Genomic DNA, 21,205 nt, shown 5'->3' on the forward strand with positions numbered 1-21,205 from the left:
ATAATCTCCATTTTGTCAAAGAGCTCATAGTGACTCTATATTTTAGTAAAGTAACATTTTATGAAATGTTGGAAGCAAGATGCTCATTTAATGATTATATATATATATATAAAAGAAAATATTCTCTAATCATGAAAGAGCCATAACTATTTTACCCCGTGAACCCCATTGTAATGCATGAGGCAAAGACATCTCCCAGACGACGTGAATGAGAGGTGGGCTGTGAAGGGTATAACTTATAGAGAAATCATACTCTTATGTTGCATAAGATGGATCTCTCATGTTACTCTCTCTTCGAAAAATGTGCCTCTCTTTTTTCTTTTTTTCTTTTTTCTAAAAGTTGGTGAGGCCCACTTTAGTTGTCTCATAACATAAGAAAACTTCTCTCATACTACATGAGAGAAGTAATCCCCTAACTTATAAGACATCTTTTGTTGTGATGGTCTAAATGTCTCATTAAGGCAGGGAGTGACCTTTTAAATGGCCTATAAAAGCAAACAAATAGAAACAACGAAAACAAGCCGAAGAATTGAGAATTTTTTCGCGTATTTCACTGTTCTAGCTATATTATAGGATCGATTGATAACTTTAAATTTGCCTGCCATTCATGAAAATAACTTTTTCTCTGTGTTTTTATTATTTTGAGAATAGAAAAATTAAAATCAGACCAAAAATATCTTAGCAATGTTCTCTAATTGCTGTTCTAAAATCTAGAAATCAAATGCTATTCTCAGAGTTATTTTTTCAAAACACTCATTATCAAACTAATTTTTTTTTTTAAATTAACAAGTTCTTTTATGAAACAGAAAACAGGCCCAAAATTTCCACCGCATGGAGCACTAAAGCATAAATAACCCAACAACTTGTTTTATAGCAAGTTTTTTTTTTAAAGACTATCGAGGCACCCTTCCCATGGTTATGAATTTGGGCTGGCCTAGTGTGGGTTAAGCTAAATAAAAGTTGATCCATATTCAGATCCGTTCATTTGTATTTAAATATTCAAAATTAATCATTTTAAATAAACTTAAAAATAAAAAAAATTAGTAATTATAATAATTTAAACTCACTAGTTGGGATGGATTAAATGAGGTAAATATCAATTTTTTTTTTTTACTTTTGTTAAATCTAAGTTACATACTTTATCCAAATAACCTCTCCTTGAATAATCTCAACCCCAGTTAAGGTTAAGAAACCCATTTGAAAAAAGAAAAAAGAAAAAAGAAAAGAAAGAAAGCCATTTGAAAAGTAGTATATTTCTACTATTGCTAACTCCGGAAATCCACCAAACTGGTTCAAAGAAACGTAAGACTGAGGACGAAGGGGACCAACTGGTTTTGTAACTTGGTCATCGCACTCCATTGTCATGTTTTATCTCTCTACTTTCTCTCTCTATAAGGGAGAGAGATAAAACCCTATTCCCCCTTCTTCATCTTGCTCCACTATGCCAGTGCCTCCCAAACCCATCAACACCTTCACCATCACAATCATGCTTGCCTTCACCTTCATCCTACTCTTCTTCTCCGGTTTCCTCCACTTCCCATCCGTTTCGCCCTTGCCGCGACCCATCGACCGCCCCGTGATTTTAGGGACCGGAACCGCCGCAGAATCCTTCACCGATCTGGTGGTTGCATTCAGGAAATGGGACTCGCAAGTGGGTTGTGCTCGGTTCAAGGAGAAAACAAATGGGGTGGGCTTCAATCAGTCAAAGCTTGCTTCTTTGCAAGAGGTTGGGGGTGATTCGGCTTGTGGGGGCTTCACGATGAACCATGTTAGCATTTTGGTCAAAGGGTGGACTTGGATTCCTGATAATTTGGATAACTTGTACACTTGTCGATGTGGGTTGAGCTGTTTGTGGACCAAATCGCCGGTTCTTGCCGACAAGCCTGATGCTTTGTTGTTTGAAACATCTACACCTCCGAATCAGGTAGGTTTCTGGTTGAAAAATTTCACTAGTTTCATTAGATTAGGTGGAAATCTAAATTTGAATGCTAGTTTTCTTCACAAACTACATTTTGATATGCTTGATTTGGCAATGATGGTGGGTCTTTTTGAGTTGAAAGGTTTGTCTAGAAATTTGAAATGTGCTGTGTTTGGAAAGGACATGACTGATTGAATGGTGTCTCTGCTGTGGCAGGGTTGTCAAGGACCTTGACTCAAGGTGATCTACCCTGCCATTCCCAAGTTTTATCTTTTTTGTAATTTGTTTGAGCATCAGTCATCTTAAATTGATGTAAGACTTGAAATTGGAGTAGATCTGGGTCATTGGCAAGTCGCATTGCTAGCTGAGAAGTATATGTTCATAACTGAACTAGCTGGGATTGTGTGTCACTCTTTTGTAAAAACTAAATTTATCTTCTGATTTATAAATATTTATAAGAGGACATGATGAACAAAGGTTCATTCTTATGAATAGGAGGAAATTTATTATTGTACAACTACAACTAGTTACGATGTGCAATATGATGCATTGATGGTACTTTTGGTGTACAAGGAGTGGTAGTCGTGGGAAGCTGCTGGTGGTAAATGGTAATGAGGAGAATTATCTTTTTCCGCAGATACTGAGAAACTAAGTCTATAATTTTTTTCTTCTGCTGTTGTAACCTGTGATCAATAACTAGAAGGAGATAACATTGCTGTTTGGAACTGTTGAAGTTTTAGGGTTTTAAGTGGAGGAGGAGGAAAAGAGAGAATAAAAAGGATAATGAATAATATTAGGTTATGTATATTGATGACTTGACGTAATGTAATACAAAAGACAAAACACTAATCTGTATGCATACTAATAGTAGACTCTTAATTTCAATTAAGGAAACAAATCATGAAATATAGAAACACTACTCAGAGATCATCTATGATGTTTTAAAAGTATTCTAAAATTCAATAATGATATTATGAGATATGTTTAGATATTCTAAGTTGAATGTTCTTCCCTTTCTCATGCTTTGATAGCGTGAGGGACAAATAATTTGCTAAGCATTCTGTTATCAGCTTTTTGAGGTGGTGTTATCTGGAATTATGAGATGATTTTTACGGGAAGATTAGGGTAATGATCTTGCATTTGAAATTTTTAGTAAAGCATCCAAAATTGTGCTTGTATGCCCTTTATTGGACTTCCAATAAGCTTGCATTAGCATGTGATATAGATGTCTGCTACAATGGTTTCATAGCAAGGATTATTTGCTAGAGTAGGATGGGTAGGTATCACTTCTTCATCACGATTATCCAAATTTTTATTTAGGAATGCTTGGTAGATGTAAAAACAGCAAAGAATAGGAAGGGAGTCCTTTTATTTCAGAGATTTCTCAAGTAAAAGGGCTGTATTTTTTATTTTTGTTCCTTTATGTGTATACCTCCACCATTGTACCATTTGGGGCTTCATAGTAGGATGAAGTTCTTAATTTCATTTACAGCTTAACCACAGCCGTCAAAAGATTCTGCTCGTGATGATGTTTCCTCCTCTCTGTCTTTCTCTCTTTGTTTTTTTTGTTTTTTTTTTCAATGTTATTAGCTTTATTGCCATTTGGGTTGTGGTTGGGTCTGTTTTTCTTCCATTTAGTTAAACTATGTGCCTATGGTTGTAATTCTATTTTTCTGTTGTCAGGGATCAAATTTAACAAAGTCAATAGCTAAGATGTCTTTTGGGTTCAGTTGTTTTGAAATTCTTTTAATTCACAGAATAAATATAAGCAACCATAATAAATATGAAACAAGGTGAATTTTATTTGGTAGTATAAATGTGGTATATATCTGCACTGCCTTATATGGCTCAAGACATTTATTAGTTTGAGCCTTCAGGGTGTTTAAACGTGGTTAGCAACATGCTTATAATATCCACCACCAATACTGAGTTAATTAGCTTGATACAATTATTTCTCTCATCTTCATTTTCTTCTTTATTAAGGATAAGGGCATTTTTGTAGAAGAGATTTACAAGCACTTCCTATTTTAAGCTGTTCAAAATCCCACTGTCTCCTTAGTTTTGTACTCAAGGTGTTTTATTGTCTATCCTTCATGCATGGTTGTCTTGCAGAATGCATGTTAGACTTTCAAAAACATTTGGCTGATACTTATGCAGCGGTATTGTATTTGGCCCACTTTGTTATGGCTTTTTATTTATTTTATTTATTTTTTCAGAGACACAAGGGGGAACCGCTTCGTGTATACATGGATCTCGAAGCTGGCCGAAAGAGATCAGGTCGAGAGGATATATATATTAGTTATCATGCTGAAGATGATGTACAGTCAACCTATGCTGGTACTCTGTTTCACAACAGTCGTAACTATTACATCTCCAACAAGAAAAACAACGTAAGTAGTTTATTGAGAAGATAATTAAATGACAGATTAAGAAAGAGGGACTCATAGTAACCTAACCCAATTTATCATTTGTAGGAGAAACTTGTTTATTGGTCTTCATCACGATGTCTTTCTCAAAGGGATGAACTTGCAAAGAAGTTCCTTGGCTTGGTGCCGCATCATTCATTTGGCAAGTGCCTAAATAATGTTGTGGCTCTTTCTTTCTATCCAGAATGTGCATATGATGCCAACGTTGAACCAAAATGGTGGGATCATATACATTGTGCCATGTCTCACTACAAGTTTGTTCTTGCAATTGAGAACACTTTTACTGAAAGTTACGTGACGGAGAAGTTATTTTATGCCTTGGACTCTGGTGCAGTTCCCATCTATTTTGGTGCACCAAACGTCATGGATTTTGTTCCTCCACATTCAATCATAGATGGTAGTAAATTCAGCTCGTTGAAAGAATTGGCTACATACGTGAAGGCCGTAGCTAATGACCTAGTAGCCTATGCAGAATACCATGCATGGAGAAGGTGCGGTGTATTGGGTAACTATGGAAAAACCCGAGCAATGAGCCTTGACACATTGCCATGCCGGTTATGTGAGGCTGTTAGCAGAAAAGGTGGTAGAAATGCAAGAAGCTAGGTTGCAACCTGTATAAGCGCACACTTGGTTCACTTATCCAAGTCATTTGACCGAAAAAAGGAAATAAAAATCAAAGCAAAGTTACAGAAATATATCATTATTTTCCCCCTCATTTCTGATAGAAAGTTGTTAATGCTGCTATCTCCACCTAGTCAATCTAGACTACACTATAGTTAGTTGATTTTATGATGTATAATTTTTAAGAAACGCGGGCATATGTCAACTTGCAATGAGTATGACAATTCATGAATGAAATACAAACACCAACCTTCATTCAATTGAAATGGCGTATTGGACCAGTTGGAACAATAATGTTTAACGTTATATGAATACTTGTAATAATTGAGCAATTTTGCATAAAATAACAGCGAACGATGGAACCTGTTTCCACTCCAACACACCCTCGTCCTTTTCATTTCCGGCCACTAATCGAAACAAGCCTATTGTGGCTACGGGATAAATGAGTTGGGTAAGGTTAGACTTTGGTTTAAATAGCAGACTTATTCCTAAAATAAGTGAGTTGAGGCTCAAATAAGAATAAGTCTGATTTATTTAAACCAAAGTCTAATCTTATCATGAACTCACCTATTAGGTTTATATAAGCTAGATAGCCTATAGTAAAAAAGGATATGATATTATTTCTATATTTTTTCATGTCTTTTTTTTTTTTCAATATCATTAGATTATTATTTCAGTCGAATTTCACATTTTCTCTCTCCTCCCATTATATGTTAAAATTGCGATCTAACAGTGTTGGAGAAAAGTGGATAAAATAAGAATTGAAAAAGGTGGACATAATATCTTATCCCATTAAAAAATAAAACGTTCCACATATTAGTTTATCAAACTTTCAATATATATTAAGAATAATAAAATATAAATAAAATAATATTTTTTTTAATTTAATTATTAAAATATTATTTTATTTTATTTTAATTAAAATAAATAATACGATATAAACTTTGTAAAAGTAAGCTTATGATCTATTTTCTACATGAATTTTTTTTAAGACTTAAACCTATTTTATTTTACTAAATATATTAGGTTAGATCTGACTAGATCGCCCTATATGCCCTTGATAAGCCTATTGCCACATTTATACCTCTAATTGTGGCTAAATAATATTACAACCAACCCATTTCTTTGTTATTTTAAATTAGGGTTTGCTTTTTTTTATAATTACTACATATAAATTATCTGCAGAAACTCCAATACGACGTCATTTTGGGTGGAAATAATAGTATTTTTAATTTATTTCAGGGTTGTAATAGTCTTTATATTTATAATTTTTTAAGATTTTAATATCAAAACAATATCGTTTTAGGAATAAATATAGATAACTTATCTGCATTAATAGTAGAAATATTTTTCTTTTAAATAAAGAAAAAAAAGAGAGAGAAAGAAAGTAGTATTGGTCTATGGACTATGGAGTTGAGAACCCGACCCATTTATTCTGGGACGATCCATTTCCATTGGCTCTCTCCAATTCAACGGTCTCATCTCATATAGAGCAGTATGGCTAGGGGTGAAACTGGGCCGGGCCGGCCCACAGGGGCCTACAGCCCAGTCCATTAGTGGCCTGACCTGGCTCGGCTTTTTTACTTGACAGATTTGACTTGAGCTGGTGTAAATGTTTGATTACATAATTGGGCCGGATTTTTATATATGAAGCCTGGCCCACGAGCCTCTGGCCCATTTGTTTAATATACTAGAGTTACTCCTTAGTCTTACTCCTTAGTCCTACTCCTTAGGTGGTGTTTGGTTTAGGTCTTTTCAATATTTTCCCATCTATATGAAGTAAGGTTTTTAGAAAAGCAACATTTGTTTCAACAGATTTTCTTCAAATCTCTATCTATGTAATTTGCATAGCTTTCCCAACTTTGCCTGAGAAACCCATGTATCTGCACTATTTAGAAAGCAAAATTGAGGGTGGTTTTTTTATGAAAACTGGGTATGCTACTGTTGCTACACTTTTTGGACACCCATTTATACCCTCTGAAACCATAACCAATATGCTATACAAAAGGCTAATTTTTGAACTTAGTTGTACCATGCCAGCGAAACAAAACATTTAAACTCAGAGGTATTTTTGTCATTTCAGATTATTTCTCCATCTATATCTTACCTCCAACCAAACATACATTTTCTAAAAGTTACCTAATTTCTTCAGTAAATTTTTTTCCACCAAACAACTTTTTTTTTATATTTTCCTATCTATCTCACTTTATATCAGTTTCTTACCATTTCTCTATCCATTCTATTTCCTTAGTTTTCAAAAAATTTCTCAAACGTGCCGTAAGTATTCAATTCTATTATCTTGTAGGACGGCACCGTTACACGCTCCCGACTCCCGAGTTACTCTTTCTTGTTTCGGTCTTTTCTTCCTCTTCTTCTTCGCTCCGTCGGTGTACATCTCATACCAATTCGTAAGTTGATTCTGCACTCAGTCCTCTGTCTTTCTTGTTGTTATTAATTTTTTTTTTATGATTAGGGTGTTGCTATGTTTGTTGGATCTTTGGTGATTGTAAAGATGATTTTTTTTTTTTTATGTTACGCTATCTTGACCGACGCATGATTTGGGTTTGGTGGTGGAGTTTGTGGGTCTTAAAAAAAAAATCTGAAAAGAGGAAGGGGGAACAGTGGTTGGGTTCGAAGGATTGGGGGTTGGGTTTGTATGATGGTGGTGAGGCGGTGAATGGTGGATCGGTTGAGGGAGGCTAGCCGAATGTGAAAATAATGGCTGTGGGTGGCGGTGGTTTGGAGGATGTGGGGCTGGGTATTGGTTGTCGGTGGCTCAAGGATGAGGATGGGTTGGTGAAGGTTGTGGGGTTGTCTTCAATCCGTGTACGTGCAACTCCATATGCACTATTGATGATGAATAATTTAATGATAAATAAGAACTTGTTGTAATCCTATGTTTTCTTTCTTCTTTATATATACTATTACTCATTGTAGTACCATTGCTCTTATTTTTTAAGTATAATTTCTTTGCGTATGCTGCAACTAGAATTTCATTTTTCTTCATATTCAGGATAATACATACTGAATATTCATTGATGTGATATCTTAAATTGCTTGTGTTTGCTTATGCTTTCATGTAGTTATTTTAATTTACATAGTATGGATTGACTTCTTTAGTTATTGTTGTGATTCATGGTTCTGTTTGGATGTTAAAATTGTCATTTTTATTTTAATAATAGAATTTGAGTATTTTGTGGAGTTGATTCATGGTCTACTTGGAAGTTAAAAATTAACAGGCTAACGGGCCGGGCCGGGCCATTTGTTTTTTTTATAAATGGGCCAAGACAGGCTAACAGTTAGACTCATATTATGCTATCGGGCCGGGCCAAATTGAAATTTTTTGACATAGGCTTGGGCTGTACGGGACAAAGTTCGGTCCAGCCCAGCCCACTTTCACCCCTAAATGTATGGCACTGGGATGAAGAAGCAAAGCGGTTCCAGACTTCCAGTCTCACACTGTTTTTTTTTTTTTATAAGAAAAATATAAAATAAAATAAAGGAAGCCCATGAGACTGGCTTTGAAAACAGCGACTAGCCTTGTTGTGCTACTTCCCAGACCGAAGCTGAGTTGTTTGTCACTGACACGAACCGTCGTTGTTCCTCTCCACTCTCACCGTCCCGCCAAAACCCTTGTACGAACCACAACGCCGTCGTTTCAGAGTTGCGTATGCGCACCAATGTCTACGCAGCAGGTTTTCCATGTTCGTGACAAGATTGAACTCTCCGACACCGAGAAGAGCATCTTCGATAGGCTTCTCGCCACTCTTCGTCACTTCCAACTCCAAACTCAGCTCCGAGTCGCCGGTGGCTGGGTTCGCGACAAGGTCCTCACTAACTCCGAAAATGGCTAGCTAGCCCTAATTCATTGTTTGCTTCTTCCATTGATTCGTTTCGTGTTTGATTGGTTTTGCAGCTTCTGGGAAAAGATTGTTACGATATTGATATCGCTCTTGACAATATGATGGGTGCTGAGTTTGTGTATAAGGTCAAGGAGTACTTGTTGTCCATTGGGGAAGATGTACAGGGAGTTTGTGTTATTGAGTGGTATCTTTCTAATTTATTCCCTTTGCACTTTTTCTTTCCATCTCCATAAATAGTGCTTTTACATAACAAGGTTTTCATTGTCAATTTGGCCAGTTTAACTTACTTTAGTAAAATAGCTAATAGAAATTACATGTTTTGATATCCATAACAACAAAATTACTACTAGTGCAGTAGTGCGTCATAAATTGAAAAGAAGAAGAAGAGTAAAGTAATGCAATGTTTAGAAGTTAGATAATTGATATCTAAATCAAGCAAATCACAGCATGATTTTCATTTTTCGAAACAAATTCGTACTATGCATATGTAAGTAAACAATTCTTAACATTAAAAGTGAGAAAGTTTAGCATAATATTAATTTTTGAATTTGATGAGTATTACCGAGTTTGACTCGATTGCATGTTACGAAGCGGAGTTGACACATTCTTGTCACTAGTGTTAATGAACTAATAAACTCACGAGTTTGACAACCTTGCTTAATACATACTGTTATGCTCTGCATTGGTTTTCAAAATTTGTGATATAGTAACAGTATACTTGGGAACAATGAAGAAGTGATCGAATTTTTTTTTTTTTTTTTGTTTATGTGGTTACTGGTGCAGCCATCTGTGGATAATTTTGGGGTCTTACTGTTTAGTCTCCATTTTTCTTCTTATTCTTATTTTTCCTTTCAAAACTATCTCTTCGTATTCTTATTTTTCCTTTCAAAACTATCTCTTCGTTTAGTCCTCTGGTCATAAATTCCAATTCACATAACTTTACAACTGGGAATCACAGGCATTAATTGTATGTTTTGGTTGCATTTTTGACCTTTTTCAGAGAACATTATTTAATTACTCTTTTTTGCAGTAACCCTGACCAGTCCAAACATTTGGAAACAGCCAGGATGCGTTTGTTTGATACATGGATTGATTTTGTTAACCTAAGAAGTGAAGAGTACACTGAGAACAGCCGCATTCCTTCTAAGGTATATAATTTGCATTCTATAGTTCAGTCTTCAGGTTTTCTACAGATTACTTATTCTGCTGTGCTTGCAAATTTGCATAATGTGTTTTTTTTTGCTCAGAATTCCTTCCATTAGGTTTCTTTTGTTTGGTTCATTTTGGTCATATAAGATGTTTTGCCAGTTTCTTCTAAGTTGGAATCACATGCATGTATTCTCAGTCAGTTACATGCTTAAGAAACATGATGTCTGATCATTATGAAGTTAAATTTCCTCCATTTTTTGCACTTTTGCTTGGTATTTAAGCTAATTTTGTCCCAAGGTGAACATTTATATAATTATATTCTATCTGCCATTTGGAATTTTTGGTCCCTTTTTTCCCGTATCTTAGTTAAATTCTGCAGAATAAAGTTTACTTAATGCCTTAACAGCAAAGATTTGGCACAGCTGAAGAGGATGCATATAGGAGGGATTTGACAATTAACAGGTATCTTTCTGTAATTTTGTTTTTATCTTTTTGTTGAAAAAAGAAATATTATATAAGACAAATAAAAAAGAAAAAGACAAGGAGAAATATAAAAAGAAATGTGCTTAACATTTCAAGTGTTTATCTGCATGGAATGATACAATTAAGAAATATGCTGGTCAATTTCCTTTGTATTTATATGTTTGTTTGAGTGTTATCTAATATTCACCTCCTTTTGCACACATTTAGAAGATATTTTCATAAAAAATTTAGTTGTGCATGGCAGCTTATTCTACAATATCAACACTGACTTAGTTGAAGATTTCACTAAGAGAGGTTAGAATGTATATTATTTCCTAAACTAGTATTTTAAGAGCTACTTGTTTGTCCATCCAATAATCCCTTTGGGACTTTGCAGGGATCTCAGACCTTAAGTCTGGAAAGATAGTGACTCCTTTACCTCCAAAGGCCACATTTCTTGATGATCCATTACGAGTTCTTCGAGCCATTCGATTTGGTATATTTTATTTTCATGATTTTTTTTTTTTTATATATATATCCTGTGAACCTTTTGTCCTAGGCTTTTATGTGAAGTTCAAGCTTATTTTCCCGCTTTATTGAAGAGACATATTTTATTATTTTTAGGTGCAAGATTTGGATTTACTCTAGATGAAGATCTGAAAGGAGCTGCTGCATGTGATGATGTGAAAGATGCTCTAGCTGCTAAAATAAGCAGAGAGCGCATTGGAACAGAGGTATGTTCCAACTCTTCCATTCCTTCAGTAGAGATAGCTTAGAATATATATATATATATATATATATATATATATATATATATATATATATATATATATTTTCAATTTTGGAATGCTAGTGGAACTTCTTATTATGAGGAAATTGCTCAATTTTTTGTCTGTACTGAAAATCTAGCCATTTATGCTCTTACCTTTATGCCTCTGTTTGTAGATTGATCTTATGATATCTGGAAATCAACCTGTCAAAGCAATGACTTATATTTGTGAGCTGACAATATTTTGGATTGTGTTCAGTCTTCCTCCTGAGTTTGAACCTGCCATTTCAGATGGATGCGAAAGGTATAGTTCGTAAATAAATTCATAAAATGTTTATTGATGGTTTGAAAGGTGCAGAATGATTGCGAATCCATTTATGAATGACAATGACATCACATCTTCTGCAGAGTAAGAGTTAGCTGGATATTATTGCCGCTTTGCCAGAAAACAAAAGTTAGTTAGTTGAGTGATAACAATCATATTTGAAACAGTATACCTGTTGAGATGTGTATAAGTGTATTTACATACGATGAAGATTTATCATTATTTTCTCTCCTTTTTTTCTTCTCACATTTTCTAGTGACTGGAGCCTTTCATACAATGTTGATATTTTATTGAGCCAATGTATAGGAACTTGACTGAAAAAGATGAAAAGCATAAAGTTGATATGAGATGGCATTAACCAGATTATACTTACACTTTCAGAAGTCTCGACAACCTGATTTAATAACCAGCGATTGACCATTAATTTAGTTTGTAAACGTCATGTTTTAACACAAATGTACAATAGAGGATGTAGCTAGTTCAGAAAACCAGATACAATATAAAAGTCTTGATTACCATCTAGTCTCTAGAATAAAATCAACTCTGGTAAAGTTATATAGACATGGCTGGACAGATATAAAAATGAAGTGCTGAAGACCCACAAAACCTGTGAAATAAGATTCGACCTGACTTATATAAGATTGTACAGAGCCTTCTATGATGGCAGAAGTTTAGGAGAAGGAAATAGATACCTAATCTAGATTCTGGAAGGCATCTGATATGACCCCGGAAGAATAAATGGGAATTGGATCAGAGCTAGTTAGATGGTTGGATATATTTAGTTAGTTGTTACTTGTTAGTATCTATTGAGGTGATAGGTAGTTAGGCACAGGGGTTGAGGCTTAAATAGCAGAAGCAAGGTAGGAGGGAAGTATTACGGAATTTAGATTGGAAAATTGAGTGAAGGCTTTGGTATAATTCAATAAACACTACCAAAGTGTTCTTCTCCCTTTCCTTTCTCTGTTTTTCTCGTCTCAACCTTTGAAAACTTAAAACCCATTTCTGGGTTCTTGATGGCAGTAAGGGTGTCTTTAGTTTAGGATGGTAGCGTCGTGGCCTGAAATCATTCACTGGATGAGTTAGAAAAGTTAAGGTATATTGATTTGCTAGAAAAGTTAAGGTATATTGATTTGCACAGATCAAAGATTTTTTCCTGTCATTCTTTGCTTGACCACTTCCCATTTAATCCTGACTAGCGAGGGTAGGATGATGGCGATTTTTGTATGCAGTCTTACCCTTAAATATTTTTTACTTTCTTTTTCTCTTATTTATTTTTATTTTCACTTTATTTTATTCTTTTTAATTGTTTATTGCTATTTTTTTAATTTATTTTGTTTTATATATATATATATATATTATATTTTTATTTTTTCCCCTAATCTTTTTGTACTTTTCATTTGGGATAAAGGTGATGTTAATGTTGATTTTGATTCTCTGCTTGACTGCATTACTGTTCAATCATGATATATTATGTTCCATTGGCATCTTGCACATGTTTGCATATGAGAGGTGGATTTGAATTCTTTCATTCCCAAATGGTTACCTTTTTTATATTTTCAAAATTTTAATACCTGCGATCTTTGTGTATTAAAAGTCTAAATATCCAGTCCCGATCATATCCAAGGACCATAGGTTGAAATCTGTCACCTATTTGGTTAGAATGTTATGATTTTTATAATGCTATCAGTCTTGTTAGGTTAGAAGTCTTATTGGTTTAGCTTGTTCTGGCAGTATTACACAAATAGTTGACCTAATTATTAGCATAAAGTGGGTCATTGGCTTTGGGTTAATATTTTATTATGAGCTTCCTTTCTCTCTTTTCTTCCTTCCCAACCCAAACCCTATAATCATGCTTAGTTCTTTATTTTGTTTTTCACTATTCTCTTGCATGGAGATATGTATATTTCGTTGGTAATGCTGAACAGGTGATTCTTTCACTTGTATCCAGGCTTTGCATTTCTTTCTTGGATACTGCATGGAATCTTGCCCATTTACTTGGAGATTCAACCTTTACTGTAAGTAATGAGTTTAAGCTTTCACTTTAACTATATATTCTTTTGTTTCATTTATTCCTGTTACAGTAGGAAGTTGCATGGTTATTCCTGTACTACTTTAGGTTTGTTTGGCTATCTTATGCGCTGATACACAATTTTGCTGTATACTTTAGGCTGAACAAAGAAGGTTAACGCTTTATGCTGCTTTGTTTCTCCCACTTAGAAATATCACTTACACAGAAAAGAAAGCTAAGAAGGTACGTACCTGTTCCTTTTCTATGTAGTAATATTTGTAATTTTGTAATATTAAGCTGTAAGTGCATAACTTTGAGCTTTGTGCTTTGAATTGGCACATCTAGCTTAATGTTGATATTAGATTTTCAGCTTGATGTTGGTGGTTGTTTTGGAGAAAATACCAAAAGCCTATGAATGATCAAGAAATAAAAAATATTGTAAATAAAAAAGTTGTGGCTTTAGAAGAAAAATAAAAGAAAAGGAACATGTGCTTCAAGGAACATGTGCTTCAAGGAAAAATGCGATGACTATGATATGCATTACAAGACTATACGTGTTAGGATCCTAGAGCAGCAAGAAAACCTATGAGAAAGTTCTTTTTTGTATCTTATTATGACAACATAAATCTTATGTTAAAATCACGAACATGACAAATATTGATACCTTCAACCTAAGATGGATCCTTTGATACTTATATTTATATCAATTCATTTGTACTTAGTATTGTCAGACCTAGTCCAGAAACCGTTTGTCTCCACCCTTTTGTCATGAACTCATGATCCAGGCACAGATTTTAAATCAAAGGAAAAGATGCCTCAGACTGCCAAGAGCCTGTACTTTAGCAACTGGACAATCTCACCTAGCTGAACCACCTCTTGAAGCTTACACTATGAATAGAGGACCAACAATTTGTATAAGGCATCACTTTTTCTTACTTCATTACCCCCTGGTGTTCGTTTGGAAACCTCAATGGAGTAAAAAGGCTTTACTAGCCGAATGTTGTGTATTCTAGCCAACAAAAGTTCATTCCACTCCTTATCTTTTTCAAGCATTATTTCTAGTTTATTAGCATTATTTTGCCTCCTAGTTTTTAGTAACCTGGTTTTCTCACAATCAGTGTTTTGGAAATATTTCGTATTAGATTCGATACATAGAGTCCTGAAATTGCATTTTTGTTGGACTATCATGTGACAGGATTAAGGATAGCAATCAAATTGAGCCATTTGACAATTTTTTAAGGGATAGGTTGGCTCAATTTAAGGCTCATTTCTATTTAGTTCAAGTTGGATATGATACTCAGTTACATAATCAAGCAAAGCTTGAACACAAGATATTGTGCTCTAGTTAGCCAGCAGGTCAGTTCAATAACATGTCCATTATATTTTATAATATCAGAATCTTAATAAATACAATTAAACTTATTTTTTATTTATATAATTTATTATTTTCCACCTACCCCAATTAATTTGGGATAAAGGTGTTGTTGATAATTTATTATTTTATTTTTTAATACTGCTAAAATGTAGAATATTATATAAAGCACTTGGTCTTTAATATATATATAGGGATAGGATCCGTTTAAATTTTTTTTTTGCAAATTACACTAAGTACGACCGGTCGTACACTGCATGATTAAAGTATGACCGGTCGTACTTAGTGTAGTTTGTAAGAGTTTGTAAACAAAAAAGTTTGTAAATATAACCTGCCCCATATATATATATATATATATATATATATATTTTGTTGGAGATATGCCAATCGGTTCATCGCTTCGCGACTAGTTTGATTCGGGGCGGGTCCCGGGATTAAGGCTTTGAACCCCTCTCAAAGATAGTACTAGAGAGGATCGAACACATGCTCTCACCCCCACCTGTTCAGTTTCCTGACGCCAAACCAATTGAGCTACCATCATTTGGTTAATATTTACTTTTTTGAAAGCTACATGTTTCGCCTTATTATTTCACATGTTTCCTACTTATAGTGAACATTTCAAGATTGTTGAAATATAATGCAGATTTTTTGGTCAGTTTTCGTTCAGTTTCTATTTTTGAAACCTAAGAAACGATTATGTCATCATGTAATCAAATAATTTTTTTTTGTTACCTAGTTGTAGTTTGTAGACACTTCTTATAGCTTTAAAAAAGAATTTTAAAATTATAATTAGATTTTGATGGCCTTTAACACATGTATACCAGAGGAGGAGAAAAGGGAAAGGAAAATGCGCTGGTGGCTGGTACGTGTGTGTGAGAGGAAGGGGAGAAACACTGTTATGAGTAAAGAGAAAGTTGTGGAGGAAGTGTATACCAGATTATACATGTGGAAGCAGGGAATCATAGAGGGAAATTCTGCAATGATGAGAGAGAGAGTAAAGAAGAGGAGGGAGAAGGGGGTTGGGGGGGGGTAACAGAATTTTGGGGAATCGTTTGGGGAGGTAATGTATGTAAATACAGCACTGAATCTGATTGTTCTTTTATTTGCTGCATTGCTTTTCTTTGTTGTTCATTCTGCTCAATTTCTGTTACCGAGTAAAGTTATCAAATGCGGATTGCGGCATATCGCGGCCAACCCCAAAAAACGCTATAGTGCTATAGTGAGTTGTGATTGCGGAAATAGCGGAATAGATATATGACACATAAATAATGACAAAAAGAAACATTTTTTAAAGGCAGAGGTAGCAAAAGTGACAGAGAGAGATGCAGATAGACTAAAAAACCCTTAAAATTTTCCTGTTACACATTTAAATTTAGGACAAAATTGACATTTTGCCTTATGACATCAATATGGCCGTGATTTGGCTGCAAATGTGATCGCAATGGCCACTATTGCATTCTGGTGCGGCGTGGTTTCTTACGTCGAGGCTCCACAACGTCCATACGACGCGGCTCGCGACGCTATTGCGGTGCAATTAACTAGCACAACTTCGTTTCTGTAACGGAGAGTTTTCTCCTTTAGTTTTATTTTATTTTATTTTCAGTATAATTCCATTTTCTATCAGAATTTAACTGAGCCAAGCCAAACCTTTGTGCTCAAATGCAGTTATTTATTGTTCAGCTCGAACAATCATCCTGGCTGAGTTCCACCCCTAAAGAGTGGAGACTGCTAGGTGTGCTGTGTGTGTTCAATAGGGTGTATGATGATCATTGTACCCTGTGTCTGTTCTTGTGGTTATTATTTCAAATGACTTGTTGGTTGAATAGCCTAATACGTGATTCTGAAACACAGATTCCTGTTGTCAATCATATTATCCGCGAGGCTCTCAAGCGAAAAGCTAAGGATGCAGAAATGGTCAGTTTCCTTTTATTTCAGTATTACTTACTCTGGTTGATATTTATGGTGGTTAATGTGTTTGTAATTGTTCCTCAAAATCCAGGTGCTTGATTTACACAGAGCATCATATAAATTCTTGTCATTGATTCCTTGTCTTTCATCTGCTGAGGATGTCCAAATTGTTGATCTTGATTGGATGACCGACTTGATTGATGTTCCCGTCTCTTCTAGAGTCCGGGTATTAACAGGTACAGTTTTCTTGCATTTCTACCTTGGTTTTGCATTGGTAGCATGCTTTTTCTTGTAGCTTAGCTATTGTTGACCTTAATCTTCAGTTAAAGCCTTTTTCATATTGACATATTGTGCCATAGGCTGTAGTTTATCATGATTCTATGTGTTGTAGTTTCAATTTAATTATTGGCTTTATAGTGGAAAGTAGGCACAGGCCACACTCCCCCTTAATTCATTTTTGCAGTCACATTTTTCCTATGTTATAGTTTTGCTTTGGTCAAGCCACAGGCAACACTTCGCCTGTTAAGTAATCAATGTTTTTTAAGCCACTTGACTAAATTGCATCGATAAAAGAAGGAAAAAGAAAAGATAGGATTTCCTTAAATAATGGGGGAGTAAATTAGATGAAGTGTTGCACTGTGATTCTTCCCTGCTCTTCTGTGTCTGTTTCTATTGGAAGTTGTTGCTAAGCTATTGTGCTTGCAGCATTATGAATTGTATCTGATATACCTGAGCTTTTATATTTTTTATTTAGGGTTTCTCTTAAGAGAGCTTAGAGATTTTTGGCGTGTTGCACTGTTGATATCTACAATATTACATCCCATTGACATTAACAGCATTGAGGATGAGCCTTCTCAGTTGGGCAAACGAAGAGATCTATTTAATACTGTGGAGAATTCTATAATCAAATTAGGTGAGCTTAGTGGCTCTTTTTGTCAATTCCATGATAGTATTTGCTTGTAGTTTAAATACTTGCATTCTCTCGTGCTTTATATCTTTTGAAGAAGTCAAGTGCTTTTAGCATTTTCTGTAAATTTACTGCAGCTCCTACTTGTTTTGTCAACCTTACTCATATTAATACCCTATGTTTGTAGAGCATTTGAACTTGTATTTCTTTTCTCTGTTATATCTTAACTTGTTAATGTGTTTCTTTGATCTGAATAATTGAATGCTCAGTTTGGCTAATGATTTTTTTCTTCCTCTGTTTTCCTTTGGATTGAGATGCTTTGCTCTAATACAGGAAAGCTTTGTTTGCACTTGCAGTGCAGTCATATCAAGAAGTTAACTAAAATAAGAGAGCTTAAATGAGTTGTTTAAGGTGAAGTGTGATTGGGAGTTTACATTCTTTGATGTGAAAATGCTCTCACAGACACTGCAGGCATGCAACTGTTTGAAATAGTGGCAGTTCATTTCAATGTGAATGTCAATGAAGTATTTTTTTTTTGGTAAATTGAAAAGTAAAATAAAAAACAAAATTGATTGCTTATCATGTCATGTCATGTCACGCCAAGATGAGATTGTGTTTGACAAAGATGTGTTTACTGTATGTGGATGTTGTCAAATAGTTTGCTAGGCCCCAAATTACTATTTGATTAACACATCTTGGTGGATGCCAGGCCTTGAGAAAGTATGGGACCTAAAACAATTGATCAATGGCAAAGATGTTATGAATGCCCTACAGCTTAAAGGTGGACCACTCGTTAAGGAGTGGGTAAGTCATTCTGCTTGCTGCATTTTCACTCACACAGGCGTGCACACTGCCTAGAAATTGGTTTTTATAACCTGTTTCATTTTCACTTGCAGCTGGATAAGGCAATGGCTTGGCAACTTGCTCATCCATCCGGAACTACAGAGGAATGCATTGAATGGTTGAGACAAACCAATTCTAAGCGCATAAAGTTGGAGTGAGGTTGATTGCCTTGAATCTTGATCACTTGTCCATTCCTTTTCCATGTTATGGAAATAATTGAGAGCACATGTGCCTTGGATGGAGGAAGCTTAGCCACCTGGCTGTGTGGTGTAGATGATAACAGTAGTACTTCAAACACCCTTCGCTTGAAGTTGCGCCGCTCCCAACTTTATAAAGCCTGGGGAAGTATTATTTATTTACCTCTTTTCCCATACTTGTGAAAGAAGAAAGGATGAGAATAGAGATACCGTGGCCTATTTTTGTTTAATGATAGTCTTGTACTCTTAAGTACCTCACATTCCCTCCCCCCCCCCCCCCCCCCCAAAAAAAAAAAAAAACTATAAACATATTGGCAGGTTAACCCGCAAACCTATGGGCTAATTTAGACTGAGCTCATGTTGACTTTTTCTTTGACGCGTTCAAAACACGAGCCAACACGGTCCGAGTCGTTTACTCACTAAGGAATGGAACGATGCAGATTGGGTTGGTCCGTTACTCCCTCTATTATATATTGGTCTCAAATTCTTAAAAAGAAATAAATTAGAATAATTATAAAGCCTATCTTGTGAGTTTGTTTCTTGCAAATTAAACTTGCAGCTTTTTGAATTTAAGTTTATATCACATTTCGGTTCAATGTAATCTGGCTTATGCCATATAATATTTTAAATCTCATAATTATCTTAAAAATTATAAGGCTTCTTAACTTAAATTAATATTTTTTCCTAACATGATAATATTGTATATAATTTATTTCAAAATACAGCCTTAGTTTTAATTTCTTACTTTTAAAATTTTATAACTTAATATTGAGTCAGTCTATTTACTGGGTTAATGAGTAGTGTTTTTAGTATTTTAGTGAATGAACGAGGAATGAGTGAAAGATTGAGATTATACCATTTGGTACATCTATGTGAGTTCCTCAAGGGGGGATCACGACATTCACCTGAAAAAAAAAAAACTTGAGTTCCGCAGGAGAGAGGGTGCGGGACTCGTTGGATCGCTTGCGGAATTTGAAGACCCTAAATAATAATATATCCCAATCAGATATCAAATTGATACATTTAAAGGTCAAGGATCCCATATAGTGAAAGAGCCTGTCTACAATCACCTACACTACAACGACCCCACTACTAATCTTGGGCGCATAAACCTTTGGCCATAGCATTAGATGAAAAGTTCCAACATGGTTTTATTTTCTAGTGCTATGTAGAATCCATGCTCTGATGCTATGCCTCTACACCACGGTAGTTAAAATTGAAATTTTACCTAAAATTGAAAAGATGATAAAAAATCATAAAACGTAAAATCCTAACGTAAAAATAATTGTAAAAACATAAAAACGTTTAGAATTTTAATGAGATTTTTGATTAAAAAAAGTCATAAAATCATAAAATTACAAATTTAAATCGAGATTTTAACTACCATTCTCTGTACCACCCAATTCCACTTTACCTTATTCTTCAAAGCACGTGACTGGATGGATACGATAGATAGTTGCAAAACGCAAGTAACAAGGTACATACATGCCTTGGGTATCCATTCATCAATCACTTGTCCATCTTGGGGTGTTTTCTCTTATTGATTTTTTCTAAGTTCTAGTAACAAACGGGTGAATCAAATAGCCAAACCCGGTATATCTGAGTCACAAAGCACAATAAGTCATTTTTATCCTATATATGCTAATGCTATCAATGGAGGCGCTGAGGAGGAATTTGTTCCTGCTCATTTCCCATTATCCCTAAACGGCTAAACCAAACCATGTGATAGAAGATTAGAAGCAATGTACTATATACATAATAATGCAATCCAACAAAAACATTTTTCTTGACCATAGAATTTGATATTAGGCACTTTATGAAACAATTCATGACCCTGACCCATCCATCTCTTTGACATAAAAATGGCATCAACGTCGTCACCAGTCTGAACTTTGGAGAGACTTATATCTCCATGATTGTTTTAAATGAAAAATATCTTTTGTTTAAAATAGACAAGAATTTTCTTTTTGAAAAAATATATATTTGTGTATAAAATTTGGTGGCAAATTAAATCACTGATCTTGTATTCCTCCCCTTCTTCCCAGCACTCACTCAGTCACTTCAAACATGTAGCAAATTCCAATCCATGATTAATTCAAGTTGCTTGTTTCATTCCAGGCTTGTCAAAAGATTCCTACTTGATTGAAGCTTGATATGTGAAAGAATACTGAATCATGAAAAAGAAACAAAACTAAAGTAATTAAGAGTTGGTGTGAATTTAAACAATGTTGTTGGCATAGCTTTTGGGGTGATTGGTGGTAGTGGTAGCCTATAGAATATGCATGTTTTCCCTCCCATGAACCATGATTTATCTTTAAAACATCAGAGTGATGGGGGAGTCAATTATCATGGGAAAGACCCAATAGCTGCTTGTCCTTGCTGAAGCATGGCATTTTGCAACTGCTGCGATGCTGACACCAGCCACAGTGCAGGGAAA

General features: G+C 34.9%; 2 protein-coding genes across 7 annotated transcripts; both read left to right on the forward strand.

Annotated features, from left to right (window-relative positions):
- Window positions 1–1,254: 1,254 nt before the first annotated feature.
- Window positions 1,255–5,181, forward strand: LOC133309799 (alpha-(1,4)-fucosyltransferase). The gene is made up of 3 exons (XM_061510628.1): window positions 1,255–1,924; window positions 4,135–4,308; window positions 4,393–5,181. Exons 1-3 carry the CDS (start codon window positions 1,442–1,444, stop codon window positions 4,945–4,947), a joined length of 1,212 nt encoding a protein of 403 aa, XP_061366612.1. The 5' UTR covers window positions 1,255–1,441; the 3' UTR covers window positions 4,948–5,181.
- A 2,047-nt stretch (window positions 5,182–7,228) lies between these two features.
- On the forward strand, window positions 7,229–19,243 carry LOC133309783 (tRNA nucleotidyltransferase cca2-like). Of its 6 annotated transcripts, none has more exons than XM_061510599.1 (16): window positions 7,229–7,791; window positions 8,446–8,792; window positions 8,882–9,012; window positions 9,859–9,976; window positions 10,384–10,439; window positions 10,705–10,754; window positions 10,837–10,935; window positions 11,064–11,173; window positions 11,385–11,512; window positions 13,482–13,548; window positions 13,701–13,784; window positions 16,765–16,827; window positions 16,913–17,057; window positions 17,576–17,734; window positions 18,438–18,532; window positions 18,625–19,243. In XM_061510599.1, exons 2-16 carry the CDS (start codon window positions 8,475–8,477, stop codon window positions 18,727–18,729), a joined length of 1,728 nt encoding a protein of 575 aa, XP_061366583.1. In that variant the 5' UTR covers window positions 7,229–7,791; window positions 8,446–8,474; the 3' UTR covers window positions 18,730–19,243. The 6 variants fall into 6 exon arrangements, with proteins under 6 accessions (XP_061366583.1, XP_061366582.1, XP_061366581.1 ...); XM_061510598.1 differs by having other exon boundaries at window positions 7,229–7,373; window positions 7,439–8,792; XM_061510597.1 differs by having other exon boundaries at window positions 7,229–7,373; window positions 7,542–8,792.
- Window positions 19,244–21,205: the final 1,962 nt, after the last annotated feature.

Source organism: Gastrolobium bilobum, unplaced genomic scaffold (genome assembly GCF_033153095.1).
Source record: "Gastrolobium bilobum isolate Gb01-03AN ecotype WA unplaced genomic scaffold, APGP_CSIRO_Gbil_v1 utg5492, whole genome shotgun sequence".
NCBI classification, from domain to species: domain Eukaryota; kingdom Viridiplantae; phylum Streptophyta; class Magnoliopsida; order Fabales; family Fabaceae; genus Gastrolobium; species Gastrolobium bilobum.

What these genes read in the sequence shown, in the direction of transcription:
- LOC133309799 (XM_061510628.1), top strand. Translation starts at nt 1,442, where the DNA reads ATGCCAGTGCCTCCCAAACCCATCAACACCTTCACCATCACAATCATG. An exon ending in CATCTACACCTCCGAATCAG is followed by an intron (nt 1,925 to 4,134) that starts GTAGGTTTCTGG and finishes TTATTTTTTCAG; the next exon opens with AGACACAAGGGGGAACCGCT. An exon ending in TCTCCAACAAGAAAAACAAC is followed by an intron (nt 4,309 to 4,392) that starts GTAAGTAGTTTA and finishes TATCATTTGTAG; the next exon opens with GAGAAACTTGTTTATTGGTC.
- LOC133309783 (XM_061510599.1), top strand. Translation starts at nt 8,475, where the DNA reads ATGAGACTGGCTTTGAAAACAGCGACTAGCCTTGTTGTGCTACTTCCC. An exon ending in TGAAGATTTCACTAAGAGAG is followed by an intron (nt 10,755 to 10,836) that starts GTTAGAATGTAT and finishes GGGACTTTGCAG; the next exon opens with GGATCTCAGACCTTAAGTCT. An exon ending in ATTTCAGATGGATGCGAAAG is followed by an intron (nt 11,513 to 13,481) that starts GTATAGTTCGTA and finishes ACTTGTATCCAG; the next exon opens with GCTTTGCATTTCTTTCTTGG.